General features: G+C 42.5%; 1 protein-coding gene across 1 annotated transcript; it reads left to right on the top strand.

The window, feature by feature from the left end:
- The first annotated feature begins 3,838 nt into the window (after positions 1 to 3,838).
- On the top strand, positions 3,839 to 18,943 carry cand1 (cullin-associated and neddylation-dissociated 1). The gene is made up of 26 exons (XM_018702856.2): positions 3,839 to 4,170; positions 7,937 to 8,012; positions 8,117 to 8,184; positions 8,283 to 8,437; positions 9,001 to 9,124; positions 10,054 to 10,141; positions 10,232 to 10,400; positions 10,480 to 10,585; positions 10,666 to 10,811; positions 10,953 to 11,104; positions 11,237 to 11,377; positions 12,591 to 12,732; positions 12,834 to 13,042; positions 13,123 to 13,291; positions 13,382 to 13,471; positions 13,555 to 13,708; positions 13,798 to 14,035; positions 14,344 to 14,532; positions 14,635 to 14,778; positions 14,891 to 15,026; positions 15,123 to 15,299; positions 15,797 to 15,892; positions 15,976 to 16,145; positions 16,231 to 16,395; positions 16,584 to 16,691; positions 17,638 to 18,943. Exons 1-26 carry the CDS (start codon positions 4,103 to 4,105, stop codon positions 17,860 to 17,862), a joined length of 3,705 nt encoding a protein of 1,234 aa, XP_018558372.1. The 5' UTR covers positions 3,839 to 4,102; the 3' UTR covers positions 17,863 to 18,943.
- Positions 18,944 to 22,668: the final 3,725 nt, after the last annotated feature.

Raw genomic sequence — 22,668 nt, 5'->3', positions numbered from 1 at the left:
CCATATTCTTGAATGAGATACTAAGACATATAATAGTACATAAAACAATATATAGTATATTTATATACTGCAGTGTAATGCACTATAGTATGATAACAATAAAGGAATTAATTCATGAATAATACTGTGATCAATATTAATAATGTGCATGTGTATTATTATGTCTACACATAATATAAATGTATGTATAAACACATATAGGGCACACGTAGGCTGATATATGAAAAAGAAAACATTGCAAACATATATGAAAAAAATCTGTATATTTTTCTGATGAATTAACACGACTGAATCCAACTGGAAAAAAAACCTGATGGATCATATGATACAAATAAAACATCATATATTCAAAGGTTCAATAAAGGTTTGTTTCTTGTGTCAGGGGTTAAAGGGTTAATGAGCTTCTTGACAGCTGTCATCACACCATCTTCATATTTCTTATCATCAGCCTCTTCATCATTATCATCATCATCATCATTATCATCACCGTTTCCTGAGAAACATCTGAAGACGACTGTGTGTTTGTGATGCAGCTGGAGCCTCATTTCATAGATTACTGTCAAACACTGTCAATGCATTAACACACACACACACACGTGCGCGCGCGCACACACACACACACATGCACACACACAGCATGCATATGTCAGTGGCTGCATTATGTGTCAACACAGAGAAAGCGCCTGGAGGTTTGTAAACATCCCACTCTACTGATCTGTGACTCATCACACACACACACACGTACACAAAAACCACACACACACACACACACACACACACACACACACACACACACACACATACATACATTTGTACTATAGTTGTGAGGACACTTATTGACATGGTGCATTCCTTAGCCCCTTACTCAAACCCTAACCTGTGGGACTCTCTGGTCCTGGTCTGTTTTGGTCTGGACTCAGTCTTCACACAACCTTCACTAATTCTACATTCCTCTAAACCTTTAAAGCCCCCTTAACACTGGACAAAGAACCCAATATCACACACCAACATCTGGCTCTTGTCTTTCTTAAAGGTACAATCAGGATTCATTCCCAGGTCAAATGACTCTGCAGTGGTTGCAGATGTTTATCAGCTCTGATCAGCAGTGGTGGAAACATGACACTCAGGTGGATACGCTAATTTACACCCTTTTGCAGGTGTGATGATATATCATGTACATTGAATAGTCAGGAACATTTATTGTTTATTAGAATCAACGTGCAACAGTGATTTTGTTCTTTGTATACAACACTGGCAAGATTCTCCTGGTTTGAGGGGAAGAGGAGTCACTGTTATCCACGCTGCTGTCTACTGTTTATCAACCATTTGAGAGGCTAATTTGTCTACCAGCAATGGGAAAGTAGTCAGTTGCCTTTTTAGTGCATTTATCAGAGTTTAAAGTCCACATTTAGATCCGACTTTTGGTTTAAAAAGTCTTGTGATTTTCTCTGTACAAAGTATTTAGGGTCCTCAAATCACTGCATCACCTGTTGACACTGAAATGGTTCACACTCGTGGCTCCAAACTTTTTTCTTAATTTAAATTTCTATCTGATCTGTAACTTTGGTTCAATGTCTCTTCTCATTCTGAGTGTTGGGTTGTAGAATTTAAAGTGTTAGAAAAGACCAGGATTATGACTGTAATCATCATCACAGGCTCCCCTGGCATCAGTTTGTGATGCAGTGGGTACCTTCAGCCTCATTCTTCATGCTGGGGTGGATGGTGGGCGTCAAACCGGAGACTGATGTTTGCATCCAGAGACCCATTAGTGGTTTAGGGTAAAGTTTAAGGAAAGATTTGTAGATCAACTTTCAACTCAGCAGAGAACATTGGCATTAAAACGTGACACAAATGAGGTCCTGACATGGAGTCCGTATGTGGCATCTGATAACAGGTTAAATCAAAAACCAAGTCTTAACTCTCAAACAGCCTCTCTGAAGAGCTGCATGTCCCTCACTCCCTGGTCCTCACAAAGGTAGTCATACAAGTAACACACACGCACACATACACACAGAGTGAATGCATTCAACCAGCATGAATAAACAACTACAGCATCCTGAATATCCTCAATCTCTCTGCTGCATGTACAAAATTATAGTGTGTGTTTTAATGTTCCTGTGTGCGTGTGTGCGTGTGTGTGTGTGTGTGTGTGTGTGTGTGGGTGATTCATTATTTAGTAGAGGATAATGTGCTCAATATAGCTCTAAACAGACAGATGTAGAGCTCTGTACACTTGTATTTCATTCTTTTCTGTCTCTTTCACTTTACCTCATCCAGTAAACAGGAAGTAACTCTCTCTCTTTCTCTCTCTCTCTGAGGTTTCTGAATGGAAACACCTGCCGCAGGTGACAGAGGCGACAGCTTTATTTAACAGCACTTTAAATACGACACAGTTGATCTGAATGTGGTTTAAAGAGCTTCAAGATGCAGTCAGCCAACAGGCTCGCCCTCCCATAGTCACATTAAGAGGTCAGACACAGTTTACAGCCTTTTAAGTTGTTTCCTAACATCATTAATAGACTGAGATAATTTAATAGAAAGAGGAAGGGAGGTCTAGCATTTTGGGGAAAATAGTGAGATGAATTGGGGAGATCAGACATGGAGAGCAGCAGGGGACAGGTGTCCAGAGATGTATGTTTTTATATGTACTACTTAATACACTGTAGTGGAAAGTATGTTCTATTTAGATTCTACTTGTGCAAGTCATTGTATGATCCTCATGTGTACTGGACTAACTAACTGTTCAAATATAGGATCATTCTGTTGTGAACATTATAAGGTTCCTGATTTTTTGTTTTTTGTTTAACCAGAAACATCACTGATATATCACTACCAGACTCCACTGACAAAAACAGGAATCTTACAGAGCAGAACACAGGGGGCTGCTGGAATACCACTGCCTCCATCTGTTAGTTTGTTTGTGTTATTGTATGACTTTCAGTGGTGGAAGAAGTATTCAGATCCTTTGCATCAATAAAAGTACCACACAATAACACAAACAAACTAACAGATGGAGGCAGTGGTATTCCAGCAGCTCCTGTGTTCTGCTCTGTAAGATTCCTGCTCGTCAGTGGAGTCTGGTAGTGATATAGTGAAGTTTCTGGTTAAACAAAAAAGATCTTACTCTTTAATCAAATGGTCTATCGCTGTAGAAATCCTATCCATAATGTTGTCAGACACTTATAATAACAATATGACCCTGTCAGTGGTAAAAACAAGTACTTAAGTGGATGTAATCTGGTGTGGACAGTTGTCCATTGGATTACATTGCAGCAGATGTTCACTCATTTACACCCCAAAACATAGGCCCAGATATTAAAAAAACACCAGCGTTATCCTTTACAAAAAGTATTCATCATGCATGAGGCACAGAGTAATAGTACATTATTAGGTTATAATCACTTGCTATACCTACTGCTGGTTATCCTGTAAATGTAATCCATGTATTATTATACATCATAATTTATTTGTTTATCATGTTTTGTATCATTAGTTGTAATCTGCAAAGTAACTTAAAGATATAAAATACATGTAGTTAAATAAAAAGTATGATATTTGCCTTGAAGATGTAGTGGAGTGTAAGTGTAACGTATCTGGCAGCCTTGAGTATGATTTTGAATAGATTATTTTAAAACTGCAGTACTCAAGTAAAAGATCTGACTGCTGGGAATAGAAACATAAAATAGAATAATATAAAATACTCAAGTAAAGTACAAGAACCTCATATTTGTAACTGAGTACAGTACTTTCAATGTTGTACTGGACATTATGAGAAAAAAAAGTGTAAAAAAGAAAACAAACAGCCAAAACTTTGACCTTCGACCTCGCAGCGTCCATTCCTGCTAACCCCGCCCCTCTGCGGAGAGAACGGGAGCTCCATTCAAACACACCAAACTCCGCGCCCCGGGATGCGACAGTCGCTGTAGAAGGAGAGAAGGCGGCAGAACCAGAACCAGAAACAGAACCACGCACTATACCTCAAAGACCCAGAGCAGCAGGAGGCTGAAACAGCCAGCCAGAGACACAGCAGCCCGTCAGCCCGCAGCCGGAACACACTCACTGAGCGCAGTCTGCTAGCAGGAGGCTAACGGCTAACACCAACATGGCGAGCGCCTCGTACCACATCTCCAACCTGCTGGAGAAAATGACCTCCAGTGACAAGGATTTCAGGTAAAACAAAAACCCTGCAAAGCAAAATAACTGCACAGCTCGCGTTATTGTATCTCAAACTGGTTTTTATGGAGTGTTAAAAACAGTGACTGGCGCTGTCAGGCCTCATGCTAACAGCTAGCCTGCCACCTGTCTGATCATCGTCACATCGCTAACCAGCTAGTTAGTGGGTAACGTTTGGTTAAAACTCGACGACAACGGTAATCACCAGCTACTAACGACCCTAAACCGACAGGTGAGTTGCAGGTGAACGCCGTCCGTTGACGGTTAGCTTGTGCGCTAACTGGTTAGCTTTAACTTCTGTCATGCCGCAAGCTACCGTGATGTCAGCTAACGCCTGAGTGTTTACGGCGTCTGTTGGCTATAGGGATTAACATGTAAAGTTAGCATGACAGCTAATTGCCACTGAATCTTCCACTGAAGTGGTGTGTTTCTGCTCACTAGCATGGTGTCTTATGGTGAAGTGGGGGTGTGGTAGTGTTGGTAATACAGGTAAAGACAACAGGTAAACAGACAGCAGCAGGTCAGAGCTGCAGACCATTAGTCACAATGTAAACACCGTGAAAGCAGACATGATTTAAAGTGTAGACTAAGGTAATTGGTATGTTTGAATTAAACCAGTCAGATTGAAATAACGTTGGGGGAGTGAAAAGCATTTTATCAATCCCGAATCGATTTCAGTCCCTTATCAGAAATCGTTTAGTTTAGCTTTTCAGGGTACCAATCTCAGTGTTTAGGTTCTGAATTGATTCTTTAGTCATTAAAAAGACAGAAATGGGGGCTATACACTCATCTGCCACTTTATCAGGTGTACCTGGTCAAAACTAAAGCAGTCTCATACAAGAGTTCTGCAGTAAATCCTTCTTCATGAAGCTTAAAGAGGTGTTGGTTCAACTTTGTGATCATTTGATGGCTGTAGTGTGTGCTGCATCATGTTGACAGGTGTTTCTATTATTGTGTCCACATTCAAATCAATTGGAGAAGGCTGGACAACAGACACACAGTAGCCTCTAAAATGCCCATACAAGTGAATCAGCATCTCTTTAACACAATCGACAGTTCAATATTCAGTCTACTGTCATGTGTGACAAAGAATAACATCAAAGTTTGTCATCTGAGACTCTGGCAACAGCAAATATGTGACATTTTTGCCTGTGAATAATGATCATTTGATTATAAAAATGGTTGACTCAGACCTGAATATGAACATCTGTAATGACAAAAAGGTGTCTGGGATGGCCCACAGCACCACAACAGAAAGACTACTACGTCAGAATGTTTTTGTATTTTCCTGCCCAGTGCAATGTCTTGCAAGGACGTGAATGATGACTAGATGGGGTCAGACTTACAGTGTTGCCAGTCTCAAGAACTTGTGATACTGTGATTGTCTGATCTGACATGGTGACCATCAGATTCCAGCATTAGTGCCTGAAACCTGTGCACAGTAGTGTTAATGGAGTGGATGCATTGTATTAGAGTGCTTTAGCTTTAGGTAAGTGTTTTATACCTCACTGTGATGGATGATCTGTCAACAGCAAGTCCCTGCATGTTGATCTTTATAGGAAATAACTGAAAGCATTGGCTGCCCTGGGAAGATTAATCAATCTAAGAACTGATAGCTTGATTTGGATGATAGACAACATCTGTTAGATCATTAAGTTTATGTTAAATTAGGCTTATTAAAATTTATGACGTCTGCCTTTAGTCCATTTTCTAATTCAGAACCTGTAGAAAGTTTTTGGATGTGTTTGCTTGAGCTGAAACAGTTAGTTGATTAACTGATTAGTTGATCAACACAAAATTATCTATGACTATGACTCATATGAATGTTCATCGTGATGGTTTTATCCTGTTGTTACTCTGCAGATTTGATATGCCAAACAAGCAAGTTATTTATTGAAATAGCTTTATTCAAATGAAGAGTTTGTTAATGCAGAATAGTAAAGCCCAGTTCATTGCTTTGAATGTCTGCTATTAGTCGATTAATCAATAGATAATTGGCAGAAAATTTACCATTTTCATATTCACTAATTCATTTAGATTATTTATTGAGGGCGGCCCAGTGGTGCAGTGGTTAGCACTGTCGCCTCACAGCAAGAAGGTCCCAGGTTCGGGTTCAGGTTTTCTGTGTGGAGTTCTCACGTTCTCCCTGTTCCTGTGTGGGTTCCCTCCAGGTACTCCAGCTTTCTCCCACAGTCCAAAGACATGCACGTTAATTGGTGACTCTAAATTGCCCCTAGGTGCGAGCGTGAGTGTGAATGGTTGTTTGTCTATATGTGTTGGCCCTGTGATGGACTGGTGATCTGTCCAGGGTGTACCCCGCCTCTCACCCAGTGTCAGCTAGAATTGGCTCTAGCCTAATGATGTGAATGAAATGTAAGTAAAACTCAACATAAAGTGTGCTAGTGAACCTTGAGGCAGGTTGTTTATTTAATTTGTCATCTATTGGTAAATTAGCCTAATCAGTATGATGATAATGATTTAAACCATACCAGCCAGTCTTAGCGTGCTTTCTGTGTTTTCACTCATGTGGCTTATGTTAATGTAGAAATGACGACCACTAATAACATGTCTGAGTGACCTGTTAAAACAGTCGAATCAGACGTTTTACAGATTAATTTCAGAGCCTCGTCTCTGAGCTGCTCGACAACAGTCACAACCAAAGTTGGCAGCACAACTAATCAGCCTCATCACTCCTGACAGCAGCCCTCTCAGTACAGGAAACCCGTGAAATTGTGAGACTTGTCAGTATCTGAGCTCCTTGCTGTAAAAATTGCTGCTGACCCTGTACAAGCAGAAGCTAAAAGAGTCATTTAAATCCTGATCCAAGCGCTTTAACACAGCAGATACTCTGCAGGAGAGATAATTACACTCCTTTTTGCATATTTCCTCAGTGCCAAGATATTCAGCTGTCAAACACGTCTAAATTGCCTCTCTGATTTTAATGTGAGCGAGCTGTATTGAGGTGGAAATATAAATATTGGATAAGACATGGTGTCAGTAGATGTAAGGTCCATCCTCTGAACAAAAAGGATGTTGTTGGGAACCAAACAGAAGAAACACTGTTTAACCCATTTTCTATCATTTTTTCCATTTTCCTTTCTCCCTATTTATAAATACACTTTGAATAATGGTCAGTATGACAGAATAAGCACCAACTGCTTCTGTACATTTCAGAGGCTAAAAGTCAAAAACAAACATGTAGTGGCTGTGCAACATTTAGCTCCTCTGACTGAAGCACGTCATAGTAGTTCATTTCTGTCAAATGTCACCACTCACCATTAACAAGAGACACATTGTAGCCATGCAGTATTTTTTTTCCTTCTCGTCACCAAAGGGGCTCCTCAGCTTTGTAATAAAAACAAACACGGAAATCTCACTTTCTATAAGATGAGACTTTTAATCGTTTCGATTGATTTTTTCAAGCTGAAAAAGTTGAATTTGCTGCTTTTTTTGTGCGTGACAGTGAACTGAATGTCTTCAGGCAGTCTGATGTCATCACCTCTTGGCTTTAGGAAATAATGATGTGCACTTTTCAGACATTTTATAACCCAAACGATTCATTTAGAAAATAATAGCTTAATTTGTAGTGTTTGTTTAGCTTCATTCAGGCGGATGTAAACACATGTGGTCACTCTGGCTCAGCATCCATTTTGTCATTAGATTGTGACTCTGTTGAGCTTTTTTTTCTGGTAAGTGTTTATAAGTGATCTACTCAGAACTTCCATGTATATCTGCTTCATACTGTTGATCTCTAACCCTCCAGGTTTATGGCGACTAACGACCTGATGACGGAGCTACAGAAAGATTCAATCAAACTGGACGACGACAGCGAGAGGAAGGTCAGTGGTTTATAATGGTTTATTATCTATCTGTATCAGGTACACTGGTCTGTGTTCAAAGCTGTACGATTGCTTGATTGCTTGATTGATTGATTGATTGACAGGTGGTGAGGATGATTCTGAAGCTGTTGGAAGACAAGAATGGAGAAGTTCAGAACCTGGCCGTCAAATGGTAAAAACACACACGTCTTTTGAACATTAGGTGAGTTTGTTTTGTTGCCCTTGGTGTGTCAAGTTTTTTTGTAACCGTGGGTTCGTTTCTTTCGTCAGCCTGGGGCCCCTGGTCAGTAAGGTTAAGGAGTACCAGGTGGAGACAATCGTGGACACTCTGTGCACCAACATGCTGTCGGACAAAGAGCAGCTCAGAGACATTTCATCCATTGGACTCAAAACTGTGATCGGAGAGTTACCGCCCGCCTCCAGTGGTAAAAATACTGCAACCGACTGCTACCACTGCTATCAGTGTCTTCCACTGATAAATACAGTAGTACAGCCAGTACTAAAAACACTACAAATATTTATAATATATATAATATATACTACTAGTATAAGTTGCCACTCTCTTCACATAGTAAAAAAAATACTATTATAACAAATACATGCACTGCCACTATGATAATACTGCACCACAGCCAGGACCAAAGGTACTACAGCCTGTCTCCAGTGGTAGTATTTTTTAGTAGTATTTAAACTTAAAGTGATACCATCGCTTGTTGGATCTACTACAAGATTCCAGTGGTAAATGTATCACAGCAGTTTTGTTGCTGCTGATATTACAGATACTTTTACTACTGCCCTCTGTTTTAAGTATATAGAACTACAAATGTACTGCAAATACTGCTGATACCACATCCACCTTGATTAAAAGTTAATGTCAGTGGTAAATGTGACTATAAGTACTTTATAAACTGCAAATCCAGATGGTGCGTTCATTCTCTCTCTGTTCTTTACCCACCTGTCTCCGTCTCCTCCCACCTGTCCGTCTCAGGCTCAGCTTTAGCCGCCAGTGTTTGTAAGAAGATAACGGGTCGTCTGACGAGCGCCATCGCCAAACAGGAGGATGTCTCTGTCCAGCTCGAGGCGCTTGACATCATGGCCGACATGCTCTGCAGGTACAGCATAATCTCAGTATTATCAAAGTCCTTCTAGTCTCGCCACTCGGCAGCCGTCTTGGCAACATCCCCAGGGCAGTTATTTCAGGGGCGGGATGTATTCTACTATCGCCATCTTTAGCATCACGTGACACAAATCACAACAACACGGGTTGGTCGGCTTGGTGGCGTCACATTTCCTCCTGCCTCAATCAGTTCAGTGGTGGCACACACCATCTTCTCTGCACTGCAGTAATTTCAGTAAGCTGCTGTTCAGCATTTACCAGCTCCAACTCCAACATGATCCATTTAGTTTCAGTTGCAGGAGAGTACAGCAGGAATGAGTCCTAAAACCAGGAAGTAAGTTAGCATTTTAACACTTCTGTTCCCTCGTCCCAAGGTCAATGGGTTTTTGGTTAAATGTCTGAAATAAGGTCTGTGGTTTTAACACAAGCTCAAGACGTTTTCATGGTTTATTCTACAACATAAAATATGTCAGAAAGTCTTAAAAAGGCGGTTGCTAATGAGTGTCTAAATGAGACTACAGAGGCTGTCAGGGACGTTAACATGAAAACTGATGTTGTGGTGGTGTAACTGCAGAGCAACACAGACACACCAGCGCAAAAGTATAAATGCTCACAACAACCTTCAGTCCTACACAGACATTTAACTCTGCTTTAATAAATACCACAAGGCACAGCTGGACAGAGGAGAGCCTGGTTTTCTGTCCTGCTGTGTCTGCGCTCCCTCTGTTCTCTCTCTTCTCTTGTGGCTAATCAAAATAAAAGCGCTAATGCTGGCAGGGGCATTGTGGTTGTTGTAATGATGCAGCTAGAAATGTTGGTGGTGTTGTTAACGTCTGATTGTTTCATCACAGTATGTAATCTGGACATTTCTGTCTTAGATTAAATAAACAAGAACTAACTGTCTTGTTTTCTGTCTCTTTGCAGACAGGGAGGTCTGCTGGTGAATTTCCACCCCTCCATCCTCAGCTGTCTGCTCCCCCAGCTCACCTCCCCCAGACTGGCTGTCAGAAAGGTACGTCTCACCTTTTAGACCCATATTCACCTGTGATGTTGTGGAGTTTCCCGTTGCTGCATCGTGATGTTGTGAATGTGAATATTTTAGAGGACTATCATGGCTCTGGGCCACCTGGTGATGTCCTGCGGGAATCTGGTCTTCATTGATCTGATCGAGCACCTCCTGACCGAGCTGGGGAGGAATGACAACATGTCGACCACCAGGACCTACATCCAGTGCACGGCTGCCATCAGCAGACAGGCCGGACACCGGATCGGTGAGACTGGGCGCCATTTTCACCAGAGGTGAAAACCTCTAAACTCTAAACCTCTAACCTGCTCTCTGTCTGTCTGCAGGAGAGTATCTGGAGAAGATCATTCCTCTGGTAGTGAAGTTTTGTAACGTCGATGATGACGAGCTCAGAGAGTACTGTATCCAGGCCTTCGAGTCCTTTGTCAGGAGGTAACACACAGTAACTCTGCCAACGTCTCTTACAGCTGCAGTTGTTCTTTTCGTTAAACTCTTTATATTTGTTGTTAAAGGTGTCCCAAAGAAGTCTACCCCCATGTTCCCACGGTCATCTCCATCTGTCTGCGCTACCTGACCTACGACCCCAACTACAACTTTGACGATGAAGACGAGGACGACAACGCCATGGACGCAGAGCAGAATGACGAGGATTACCAAGGTACTGAAATTACCAAATCCAGATTGGTTGAGTCTGTTTCTGTCTTTCTGTATTTCTGTCCAGCACTGTGATCCACACTGAAATATCAAGATGAGATAATGACGATGACGATCTGTTCGTTATGTCACTCTGTCCATCCAGGCAGCGACGACGAGTACAGCGATGACGACGACATGAGCTGGAAGGTTCGACGGGCGGCAGCAAAGTGTTTGGACGCCGTCGTTTCAACTCGTCATGAGATGCTGCCGGAGTTTTATCGCTCCGTCTCTCCTGCACTCGTCTGTCGCTTCAAGGTACGAGTCGCCTCCTCCGTCACCTCCTCGCTCTGAGGCTTAGCTTCCATCCTCGTCCTTACTGATCGGCCTAGTCAGACAAATCCAAACCTAATGACCTGATGTATTAAATCCATCCCTGTGTGTGTTCAGGAGAGGGAGGAGAATGTGAAGGCGGATGTTTTCCACGCCTATCTGTCGCTGCTTAAACAGACCAGACCGGCTCAGAGCTGGTTGGCTGATCCAGACGCCATGGAACAGGGAGACACGCCCTTGACGATGCTGCAGAGCCAGGTAATGTTAAAACTCAGAAACCAATGATTTGGAGGATTCAATCTCTAACTGCAGTGGGAATAGGCCTGCAGCTTCATGTTTGTTAGAGCTGTTAGTGTTGAAATGATAAAACACATCAGAGCTGAAAATATTAATCAATGGCCAGAAAACTTTGATTATAGATTATTCATTTCAAATAGTTTACAGGGTTTTCCTTCAATGCCAGCTGTCATTTAAACATTTTCAGCTGACTACTTTCTTATAACGTTGTTACTGTAATCTTAAACCAGACGAAAGATTTCTGTCATTGGACACCTAGTTCTTAAGCGATCAGAGAAACAGTCTAAGCAAAACGGCCCTCCAAGAGCGTCACATAGAAACATCAATTTTTGACATGAAACAGTGTTTTTCTAAAGTGTTTTTACCCGTTTTAATTATAGGAGGTCTGTTTGTTTTGGAGAGGAGGAGACCTCTGAGGATAATTCAGCTCCTGCTAAAAACACTGAAGGAATATGAAACTATAAATGAAATGCAATGAGTTGTGTCAGTTCAATGCAATGAGCAGTCAAGCCGACTCCTTCTGACCCAGCTGGGTGTTGTATACATTTTTGGGGCATCCTGAGTTTATTGTAAATTCTCTCTCCAACTTCTCAAATGTGCAGATTGAACTGCTATTTGAGTTTTAGACATTTGAAGACATCATTTATAGTGAAAATGATCTGTAGTTGTAGGTCACTTTCACTGTTTTGCAATATCACCTGCTAGTACTCGTAGTTATTTATGTTAAAGCTGAAACAGTGAGCTGATTAATTGATGATTTCAATAATTGATATATTGATTAAGTTATTTCTTTAGGCAAATATTGTAGGTTTTCTTTGTCCTACAGGACAGTAAACTTCTTATCTGTTTGCCAGACGGTTCAGAGCAAACCATTTGAAGACATTGACATGAATTTTTTGTTTACGTTCCAACACTCAACAGAGCAAACAATTAGCACATACTGTAATAAATAATTAACCTCTCATTGATTGCAGTGTTGTTTTCATGCAGCAGATGGCGCTGTTCAACGCTCTGGGAGCTTTGGTCTGATTTGATTCTATTGTGACTGTAACAGGAAATCCTCAACATCCTGCACCATCAACCTCAGACAACAGGAAGTAGTTTAGGTGGTCTTTTCTCTCTCTCTCACTCACACCCACACACTGTTTGTGTGAATGTCTCTTGCCTTCCTCAGGTTCCCATGATAGTAAAAGCTCTTCACAAGCAGCTGAAGGAGAAAAGTGTCAAAACTCGTCAGTGTTGTTTCAACATGTTGACTGAGCTGGTGAACGTCCTCCCTGGAGCCCTGACTCAGCACATCCCTGTACTAATACCAGGTGATACTACACCACTACTGCTACTCCTGAATTAACTGTGAAAATAGCAGGAAGTAATAGAATACTGCAGTAATAGTAACCACAGTATCTTTGTGTTTCAGGTATCATCTTCTCTCTGAACGATAAGTCGAGCAGCTCCAACCTAAAAATCGACGCCTTGGCCTGCCTCTACGTTATCATGGTCACGCATCCCGCTCACGCCTTCCATGCCCACGTCCCTGCCCTCGTCCCGCCCGTGGTGGCGTGTGTGGGAGACCCGTTTTACAAGATCACCTCTGAGGCTCTGCTTGTTACTCAGCAGCTCGTCAAGGTGAGGGGGAGGGTCAGACTCCCATAATCCCTTTCTTCAGCGTTTGATGAAGAACTGACAGGTGATTCTGTGTTTTCCAGGTGATCCGACCTCTGGACAGCCAATCAGAAGGCTCGGAAAGCTTCGACCCCTCCCCCTACATCAACGACTTGTTCACCTGCACGATCAAACGTCTGAAAGCTGCCGACATTGATCAGGAGGTCAAAGAACGAGCCATCTCCTGTATGGGACAGATCATCTGTAACTTAGGTAACCACCACCGCCCATCAGTCAGTCACATGACGTCAGCTGCAGATGTTTTGACTTCCTGATGTTTAACTTTGTTGTTCTGTTATGTAGGTGACCGCCTGCCCGCAGAACTACCAGGAACGTTGCTGATCTTCTTAGAACGCCTCAAGAACGAGATCACAAGACTGACGACAGTAAAAGGTTTGAATTGTTTTTCTGTTTCCCTCGAAACATAGTCATGTTATTTTCCTCTGACGTCCTGATCATCTTCTCTCTGTTTGCAGCTCTGACACTGATCGCTGGCTCTCCCCTGAAAATCGATCTGAGGCCGGTTCTCCCCGATGCTGTGCCCATCCTCGCCTCCTTCCTCCGCAAGAACCAGCGAGCCCTGAAACTCTGCACGCTGGCTGCTCTGGACATCCTGCTCAGAAACTACAGGTGACACACACACACTCACACCTGTAAACCACACACACTCAGCCATCACCTCACCCCTCCACCCAGTAACACTGTGAATGTGCTCTCAGCTCTGCGGTGACTCCAGTCATGGTGGATGCTGTCCTGGCCGAGCTGCCTCCTCTCATCTCGGAGAGCGACATGCACGTGTCTCAGATGGCACTGAGCTTCCTGTCCACGCTGGCGGTGACTCACCCGTCCTCGCTGGGTCAGCTGAGCGGAGGAAACATTCTCCAGCAGCTCATCGCACTGGTTCGATCCCCGCTGCTGCAGGGTGGAGCGCTCGCCGCAATGCTGGACTTCTACCAGGTAAAATAGGAGGGTTATTATTAGACAGGAGACAGTTTTACTGCAGCAACACTATATATCATTACCAGACTCCAAAACAGAGAAGAGTTACAGAGAAGAACACAGGAAAATTCCTGTTGTCAATTGAGTGTATATAGTGATGTTTCTGGTATAACGATAAGGAGCTTAGTCTTTAATGACCAACCACTATGACAAGAATGTTCCATTAGTGCCACCAATTACAAGAGATGGCAACATTATGTTGAGACTTAAATGTGTGTAATGAGCATGAATATCAGTATTAACTGTGTGTGTCTGTGTGTGCTCAGGCCCTGGTGTCCACAGACACTCCTGGTCTGGGTTACATGGACCTGCTGAGGATGCTGACTGGTCCAGTTTACTCCCAGAGTGCCGCTCTGCCTCACAAACAGGCCTACTGCTCCATCGCCAAATGTGTTGCTGCTCTGACTAGAGCCTGTCCCACCGAGGGACCTGCTGTGGTTGGACAGTTCATCCAGGTAAACCACCTCTCCGCACACACAAAGAGACGAGACCATAGCGCCCTCTGTGGTAAACATCTTAGAGTAGGTTTATATAAAGTATGATTGTTGTTTTGACAGGATGTGAAGAACAGCCGCTCCACAGACTCTATCAGACTGCTCGCTCTGCTCTCACTGGGTGAGGTGGGACATCACGTGGACCTCAGTAGCCAACCAGAGCTCAAGACAGTCATCCTGGATGCCTTTTCCTCCTCCAGTGAAGAGGTAACATCTGTCTGAAGGGTGTCCAGAATGTCCTAGATAGTTTTATGTAGTAATATGTAGTTACATATACACAGTAGACTGTAACCCGTCTCTCTTGCTGCCTGTGTCTCAGGTGAAGTCAGCAGCCTCCTATGCTTTGGGAAGTATTGCAGTGGGGAATCTTCCAGAGTATCTGCCCTTCGTTCTGCAGGAGATCTCATCCTCCAAGAGACAGTATCTGCTGCTGCACTCACTCAAAGAAATCATCAGTAAGAACAGCAGTGCAGACACTCTGTATTTGAATCTGTGTGTATGTATTTATATGTGTGTGTGTATTTGAGTTTAACCTGTGTGTCCCTGTTTAGGTTCAGCATCGGTGTCTGGTCTGAAGCCGTACGTAGAGTCAGTTTGGACTCTGCTGCTCAAACACTGCGAGTGTCAGGAAGAAGGAACCAGGAACGTGGTGGCCGAGTGTCTGGGCAAACTGACGCTGATCGACCCTGAAACCCTGCTGCCTCGCCTCAAAGGATACCTGCTCTCAGGTAATCAATAATTAATAAATACTGCAGTCAGGTAATAAATACACTCATCTATAACTTATAAATTCTGCTGACCTGCCTCAAAGAGTTACCAGTTTACAAGATCAGTAAGTATCTGTAAATATTTGTATTAACACCAAACTGATAGATTGCATTGATTTGATCAGGTAATAAATGAATAATCAATTAATGCACATGTATAGTAACAGACCATGGGATCTGCTGTTTGATAATCAATAAGTTGTGTAAATTTGTAAGTTCTCAAGTAGTTAATCAGTAGCTGAACAATCAAAAAAATCTCTATACATTTCTTTTTGGATTTATTGATCATTAAAGTCAACATTTTCCTCCTGGCAACAGTGAATCTTTATCTAGCCAATAGGTTGCTCATTTTTAATAAGTCCCACCCCTGTGCTCCTCCTAACCAATCAGACTGCCTCTGTCTCCAGAACAAGTGTGTTAACAGATTCATTGATTTCTGGATTTGTGTCTGTGCATAGGTTCATCGTACGCCAGGAGCTCCGTGGTAACAGCGGTGAAGTTCACCATCTCTGACCAACCACAGCCCATCGACCCGCTGCTGAAGAACTGCATAGGTAACACACACTCCTGACCAGGACAGGAAGAGGATGAAAAACACAACGTGTTATTTATTTATTTCTTTATTTTTCCTCCTCAGGTGATTTCTTGAAGACACTGGAGGACCCGGACCTGAATGTGCGTCGTGTTGCCTTGGTAACATTTAACTCTGCTGCCCACAATAAGCCCAGTCTGATCCGAGAGCTTCTGGACTCTGTTTTACCGCAACTTTATAACGAGACCAAAGTCAGGAAGGAGTTGATTCGAGAGGTGAGAACACCTGGAAAAATAACACTCAGACGGATCAATGGCTGCACTGGGATGAGATGTTTTAACTGCTGCCCTGTCTGTGCAGGTGGAGATGGGTCCGTTCAAACACACGGTGGACGATGGGTTGGACCTGAGGAAGGCTGCGTTCGAGTGCATGTACACTTTGCTGGACAGCTGCCTGGACAGACTCGACATCTTCACCTTCCTGAACCACGTAGAGGACGGTCTCAAGGACCACTATGACATCAAGGTCTGTCCACAGGAGCAGAAACCTTTCACCCAGCTTCCATAACAATTAAACAGACACTCACAAACCACTGACCACAGCACCCAGGGAAAACCTTTGTCCACTGCACAACACCAGACTTTTGTTCTGTTGGACCAGTTTTCCTGCTGACGGTTCTCCACAGTGTTCTGAACTTATTGTTGTGTTTTCAGATGCTGACGTTCCTGATGCTGGCCAGACTGTCGTCTCTGTGTCCCAGTGCTGTTCTGCAGAGACTGGACCGGCTGGTGGAGCCACTGAGAGCCACCTGCACCACCAAGGTACAACGACAACAAACACAACTCCACTGACAGAGTGTATAAACCCTGCCTCTTCAAGTAAACGTTCATAGTTAGGCAGTTTGTGTCTGGAGAGCCACTCCAGCAGTTTGGTTTATAACAGTATCCCACAACCTGTGGAGTTTATAATCTCTGGTTTTTCTTTTAAAGGCAGACTTTCAGGACTTGTGTCATCTTTAAAAGAAGTCTACTTGTCAAGTCTGATGTTGTGACTGATAAAAATACTGTTTCTGGGTCCAATTCACCGAGGCGCTCCTGTTTTCATGATGTTACAGTGCTGTGTCCTGTGTTGTTTGAGTAGATTTGAGTCCAAAAACCTATTCAGTGTCATTCTGCTGATTTCCTTACGAGAGAGGGAAAGAGAAAGAGGAAGTGACTGCAATTCGTAAGTTACATGTTGAAACAAATGAAGAAAAACAAAGTTTGGTGCCAGCAGGTTCTAACATCAGCTAGCTAACCCTAACCCATAGGACCAGCTTATACTAGGAGGTTCCAACGTTAGCTAGGTTAGCTAGAGCAAATCAAACACTGGACACAGCACCATGGTGTCTTGGAAAACAGAGAGTCTCAGCAAAGCTGGACATGGAAAAAATATTTTTGTCTGTTATGACATCAAAGCTTAACAAGCAGATACTAATGTCTGACAGCCACGAGCAAATAATGACAACGGCACTCGCCAAATTTCAAAGTCTGAACATCTGTGTGTACATTCTTGTGAACGCCATATTTCAGGAATGCCCAGAGGGAAATTCTTCACATTTGGCACAAATTTCCTGGACTTGAGGGTGAACTGATCAGAATTTATTGGTCAAAGGTCAAGGTCACTGTGACCTCACAAAACGTGTTTTTGGCCATAGGTCAAGAATTCATTAGCTAATTATAACTGTAAAGTAAGCAAAGAGTAAAATATTCTCGTCTTTCTACGCAGGTGAAGGCGAACTCAGTGAAGCAGGAGTTTGAGAAGCAGGACGAGCTGAAGCGGTCTGCAATGCGAGCTGTCGTCGCTCTGCTGACGATCCCCGAGGCAGAGAAGTCGCCGCTGATGTCGGAGTTCCAGTCCCAGATCTCATCCAATCAGGAGCTGGCGGCCATCTTTGACTCGATCCAGAGGGACTCCAGCTCCGCCAACATGGAGTCCATGGACACCAGTTAAAAAGATGGACAAAACCAGTTCCCACGATGCAACACGGCACCACCCCCGCTGCTGGAGCGCTAACCCTGCAGCATGTTTCCATAACAACAGGACACAAACACACACAAATACACATACATGCACACACACAATTGTAGTGACACCCCCTCTCCTAGCGATTGATCGTTCCATGATGCATTGCACTGAAATCAGCTGTTGGAAAAGAAAGGAAGAAGACTGATGTACGGCTCACACACACACACACACACACACATGGACAAAAAGGACAAAAACAAAGAACAACAAAAAAGAAGAAAATAAAAGAAAAAAAAGAATAAATTCCAGAAAAATAAGTTCCATATGAGGCTTGGAAGCTCCTCCTACTTCCTGTTTGTTTTTCTAGCAAGGTCATCTGATTGGTTGATCCACCTGTTCATCATCATTCTTCTGTTTTTTTTTTGTTTTCATAATTCCAGAAAGTTCCACAGGTACTGTAACCTGATTGGCCGCTGCTGAGTGACTGACAGTTGGCGTGTTATCAAAACTGACCAATGGGGGAAAAAAAACAGCCTTTCCTGCCTGAGGCTGTTGTGACCAATGGGAGAAGGGCTCGCTCTGTTTTTTGCGAATGATGTAGGCAACCAATAGGATGCTTGGGGGTAATGGCGGGTGGGCGGGGTTTTACTGTTTGTGGACCAATCAGCTTTGTTGTTTACCCTAACTCAATAGACCTGCCCTTGATCCCTTCACTCCTTGAAGGGATGGAGGGAAGAGGGATTATTGGACCAGGTCCCATCAGACCAGACCTGACTGGACCATATGGATGAGAATTCTGTGTGGCTGTTGCCATGGTGATGCTGTGTGATACAAAGTAACAAAATTCGGATCATTCCTGTGGATCCTGTGAGTCTGGCTGCCTCCAAACCGGTTCCAACCAGTTCTGTCTGGTCAGGACCAGTTGGATTTACTGTGTCCGGTTTGATGTGGTTTGGTAAACCGGATTAGGTCTGGTTTCATCTGGTTCAGTCCAGTCTGGTCAAGACAGTCCACTGTTGTTTATCGCCCAAGAAAAATAAAAAAGGTCCATTTCTGCCTGCCTTCATATTCTGACTATCTTGTTTTTTTGGTGGGTGTGTGTATCAGTATGCTTCAAACTAACTGGTTTTAGGAGGTTAAACAGGGTCTGTAGGTAGCTGAGGAAAATCCCGAATGAAGAGGTTCTTCATTCAAAATCTAATTAACATCTGTAACAAGTCTAATAACTAGAAATCTAACCTTCTAACAGAGCCTTCTCTACAGTATGTTAGCAAACTCCACTTCCCATAAGCCCTTTCATTGAAACTGTAGTCCTCACACACTTAATGTTTAACTTTTCTGAAATCTAGACAGCTATAACTGCTGTAGTGGAGCCGGTCTGTTTTAGATTATGGGAAGTAATCTCAAGAAACATGCTTAATTTCAACAAACATTATGTTTTCTCAGATTCAGTTTGACTGTCATTATTTCTATATGTATCATGAATGTCCATAAATCTGCTTACATATTACAGAAAAAAGTTTTCTTCACTGTCACAGTAATCCGGTGACAGATATCTGTACCTTCAAGGATACACTGCAAACAGGAGCTGCCAATAGCTAATTCAGCTACTTTATTACTAACAGCTGCCAAACTTATTTTAAAAAAGGAGGCTCTAGTTGTAACCCAAAGCAGTAACACTGGTCACCCAGTCATAAAGCCAGGGGTCAGGATGTTAAATCATGTAAAGCACAAGTGAAGTATAATTTGTAGCAGCAGAGGGAGCCAAACACTCAACTGTGGAAGCAAAACAAAGAGACTCTTTTCCCTGAGTTTATCCTCCCAGGATTTAAAAAGAATGAACAACAAGCTCCACTATTCAGGTGTTTCATGTTAAAGAGGTTTGGAGTTTCCCAAAGCTGCCCACCTGGATTTTTGTTTACCTGACTGCCTTAATTCAGGGTCCATTGAGCTTCTATCGTTGTCATGTACTGACATCTGGTGGAAACCTCTTATCTTCAGATACACAGGTAAGAATGAAAAACAACTTCCTGTTCAGAGGACTATGTTCAGCTCTGATTGGCTGCTCCAACGAGGCAGAAACTCGTTAGAGAGCAAACAAAACAAGTGATGCTCATTCATCTGGTCTCCTAGCAACAGCTGAATTGATGAGTTTGTATCAGTGTGTGTGTGCGTGTGTTGGCTTGGCTGATCATTGACATGCTGATGATTTTTCCTCTTTGAAGTTCAGTAATTTATTCTGCCCTGATGGACTGATGCTGTGTTTCAAGAAAGTCTCCATGTCTGAGACGAGGATGTGAACAGGGTCTTGTGGGCTCAGACCCAGGACCAGGGGCACAGCAATGGACCAAAGCCTCTGTTTGAAGTGACTTCAAAGTTAACATTTGCTGTTGGAAAGTCAATGAAATGACGACAAAGAGACACAAAATCTCATGACTTTTGACTGACATTGCTTACATCTCAGAAGTCACTGACCTGCACACCTGCTTATTCTTGCAATCAGCCAATCATATAGCAGCAGAGCAGTCAGGATCGAGGTCAGGAGCCTCAGTTAATGTTAACATCAAACATCAGAATGGAGTAAAAATGTGATCTCAGTTTTTACTCAAAATGGTGCTAAAAAGTAAAACTTTGTGAGCAGCAGTTCTGTGGATGGAAACACTTTGTTGATGAGAGAGGTCAGAAGTCATGGTCAGCCTGGTTGAAGCTCACAGAAAGGCTAACTCAGATAACTACTGTGTGAGTAGGGAAACGTTAGGCAAATTCAAAAATGGAGTCAATATCAATGAAAACTGATGATCCTCACTCCTAGTGGTGGGGCAGAGAAGTCCAACCTTACAGCAGAAGATCACGTCAGGTTCCACTCCTGTCAGCCAAGATCAGAAATCTGAAATCACCAAATCTGGACAGATGAAGACAGGAAACATGTAGACTGGTCTGATGGATCTGAATTCCTGCTGAGGTAGCAGATAGGGTGGGGATCCATGGACCCAACCTGCCTTGTGTCAACAGTCCAGGCTGCTGGTGGTGGTTTGAATCCATCTGAGAACCCTATCTGAGAATTGTTACTGTCCATCCCCTTAAGGCCACAGTTCACCATCTTCTGAACAACTTCAGAGGCTTCCCCCATCTCCAGATCTTTGTCCAGTAGAGCACCTTTGGGATGTGGTAGAACAGGAGATTGACAGCATGAATGTGCAGCTGGCACAAATTATGACATATAATCATGTCAAAGTGGAGCAGAATCTGAGAGGAAAGTTTCCAAGGTCTGGTAGAATCTGTGTGAAGAAGAACTGAGGATGTTTGAGAGCAAAGGCAGGAACCACCCAGTGTTAATGGTGTTCCTAATAAAGTGCTCAGTGAGGACAGCTACTTAAGAAATACCAGAACTTTTACTGAAGTACACACTCACTCACATATATAGAGGAAGTGTGTGTCAGTGAAAGGGAAGCTGTATGGGTGGCTCTATTCTTGGTGACTCTGGGTGTGGCTTCACAGCACTGTATCTGCTGTAGTAAATAGTGTGTGTGTGTATGTGTGTATTTAAGCATGTTCCCATCAGCACGCTCTGACACGCTCTGCAGCTCTCTGACTCTGCAGCAACACACACACACACAAACACACACACACACACACACACTTCTGTTTAGTTTTAATGCTTGCTTTTGTTTGGAGACCCCAGGAATCACTTTGACCTTTGACCGCCGGTGCAAGCTGAGAGCAGGACTGTATTAACCACCAGCAGGTGAGGAAAACACCACGACATCACATGACATCATCAGACCTCTGCACACGCACACACATTAAAATTGTGCAGTGACCATTTTGACACTTGTAACAACACTGTGGTTTGTGGGTTTGATTCTCACAAGTTTAATTCAAAATAATTTAAATGATTACATTTTGGACTAAATTTAAAAATCCACTGACCAATGAAAAAGAAACTACAACTGAAAAAATAAAAAATCTCTAATGTTTCTACTCAGCAGGAAGCGGGAAGCAGCTGAGATCGAGGCTGAGACGTCACAAGAAAAACGAACATTGAGCCAAACTGTGACGAAGTTAGCGTGAAAGCGAAAGACTGCTTTCAGAATAAAAGCGTAGTACTTCTGACTAAATTCTTGGAGCAGGTTGTGACAGTGAAGAAAATAGGCCAGCAGGTATTTGATATGTTCAAATTAAACCTGTTTAAAATACGAGGGTTAAGTTTTAGACTAAGGTACTTACACATTTTAAAAATGTTGTAACCGGTATATTTTAGAAGGGCTTTTATTTTTGCTTAATTTATTATGAAATATATATTTTAACAATTTATTATGTACCTTTTATTAATTGAATCTATATTTTCACTGGTGTGTGAACAAATATTTTCGTTTTTTTTTTTCAGAAGAACCTTTATTCTGGAAATCTGAGGCCATAATTGGACTTTTATTACATATTAACTTCAGTGCAATATTTCACTATTATTACCAATTTATCATATTAATTAATAATTTTAGGCTTAACAATTTTATTTTACCTTGGAGATATCTGTCTTTTTCCTCCTATTAAGGCTTTTATTTTGAAATAAGTAACATTAGTAACATTGTTGTTCATTCTTGAAATCATAGTTGGATGAAACAATCTTAAAGCAAAGTTCACTTTTTAGCTGTTTACGGAGATTTCAGCCGCATCTGATTACTCTTTATTACGGTGGTGGAAAACTAATCAAGTACATGTACTGTACATAAGTAAATATACTTCTACTTCTACACCGCAGTTTATTCTACTTTTTAGCCCATAATATTATTT

The sequence above is a fragment of the Lates calcarifer genome, linkage group LG18 (assembly GCF_001640805.2).
Source record: "Lates calcarifer isolate ASB-BC8 linkage group LG18, TLL_Latcal_v3, whole genome shotgun sequence".
Taxonomy (NCBI): domain Eukaryota; kingdom Metazoa; phylum Chordata; class Actinopteri; family Centropomidae; genus Lates; species Lates calcarifer.
Note: the sequence above shows the minus strand (reverse complement) of the source record. Positions and strands in the feature narration are given on the sequence as shown.

Bases quoted from the DNA above. Each gene is read 5' to 3' on its own strand.
- cand1 (XM_018702856.2), top strand. From the start codon at position 4,103: ATGGCGAGCGCCTCGTACCACATCTCCAACCTGCTGGAGAAAATGACC. The intron at 10,812-10,952 runs GTACTGAAATTA...CTGTCCATCCAG, and splicing joins GAATGACGAGGATTACCAAG to GCAGCGACGACGAGTACAGC. The intron at 11,105-11,236 runs GTACGAGTCGCC...GTGTGTGTTCAG, and splicing joins CACTCGTCTGTCGCTTCAAG to GAGAGGGAGGAGAATGTGAA.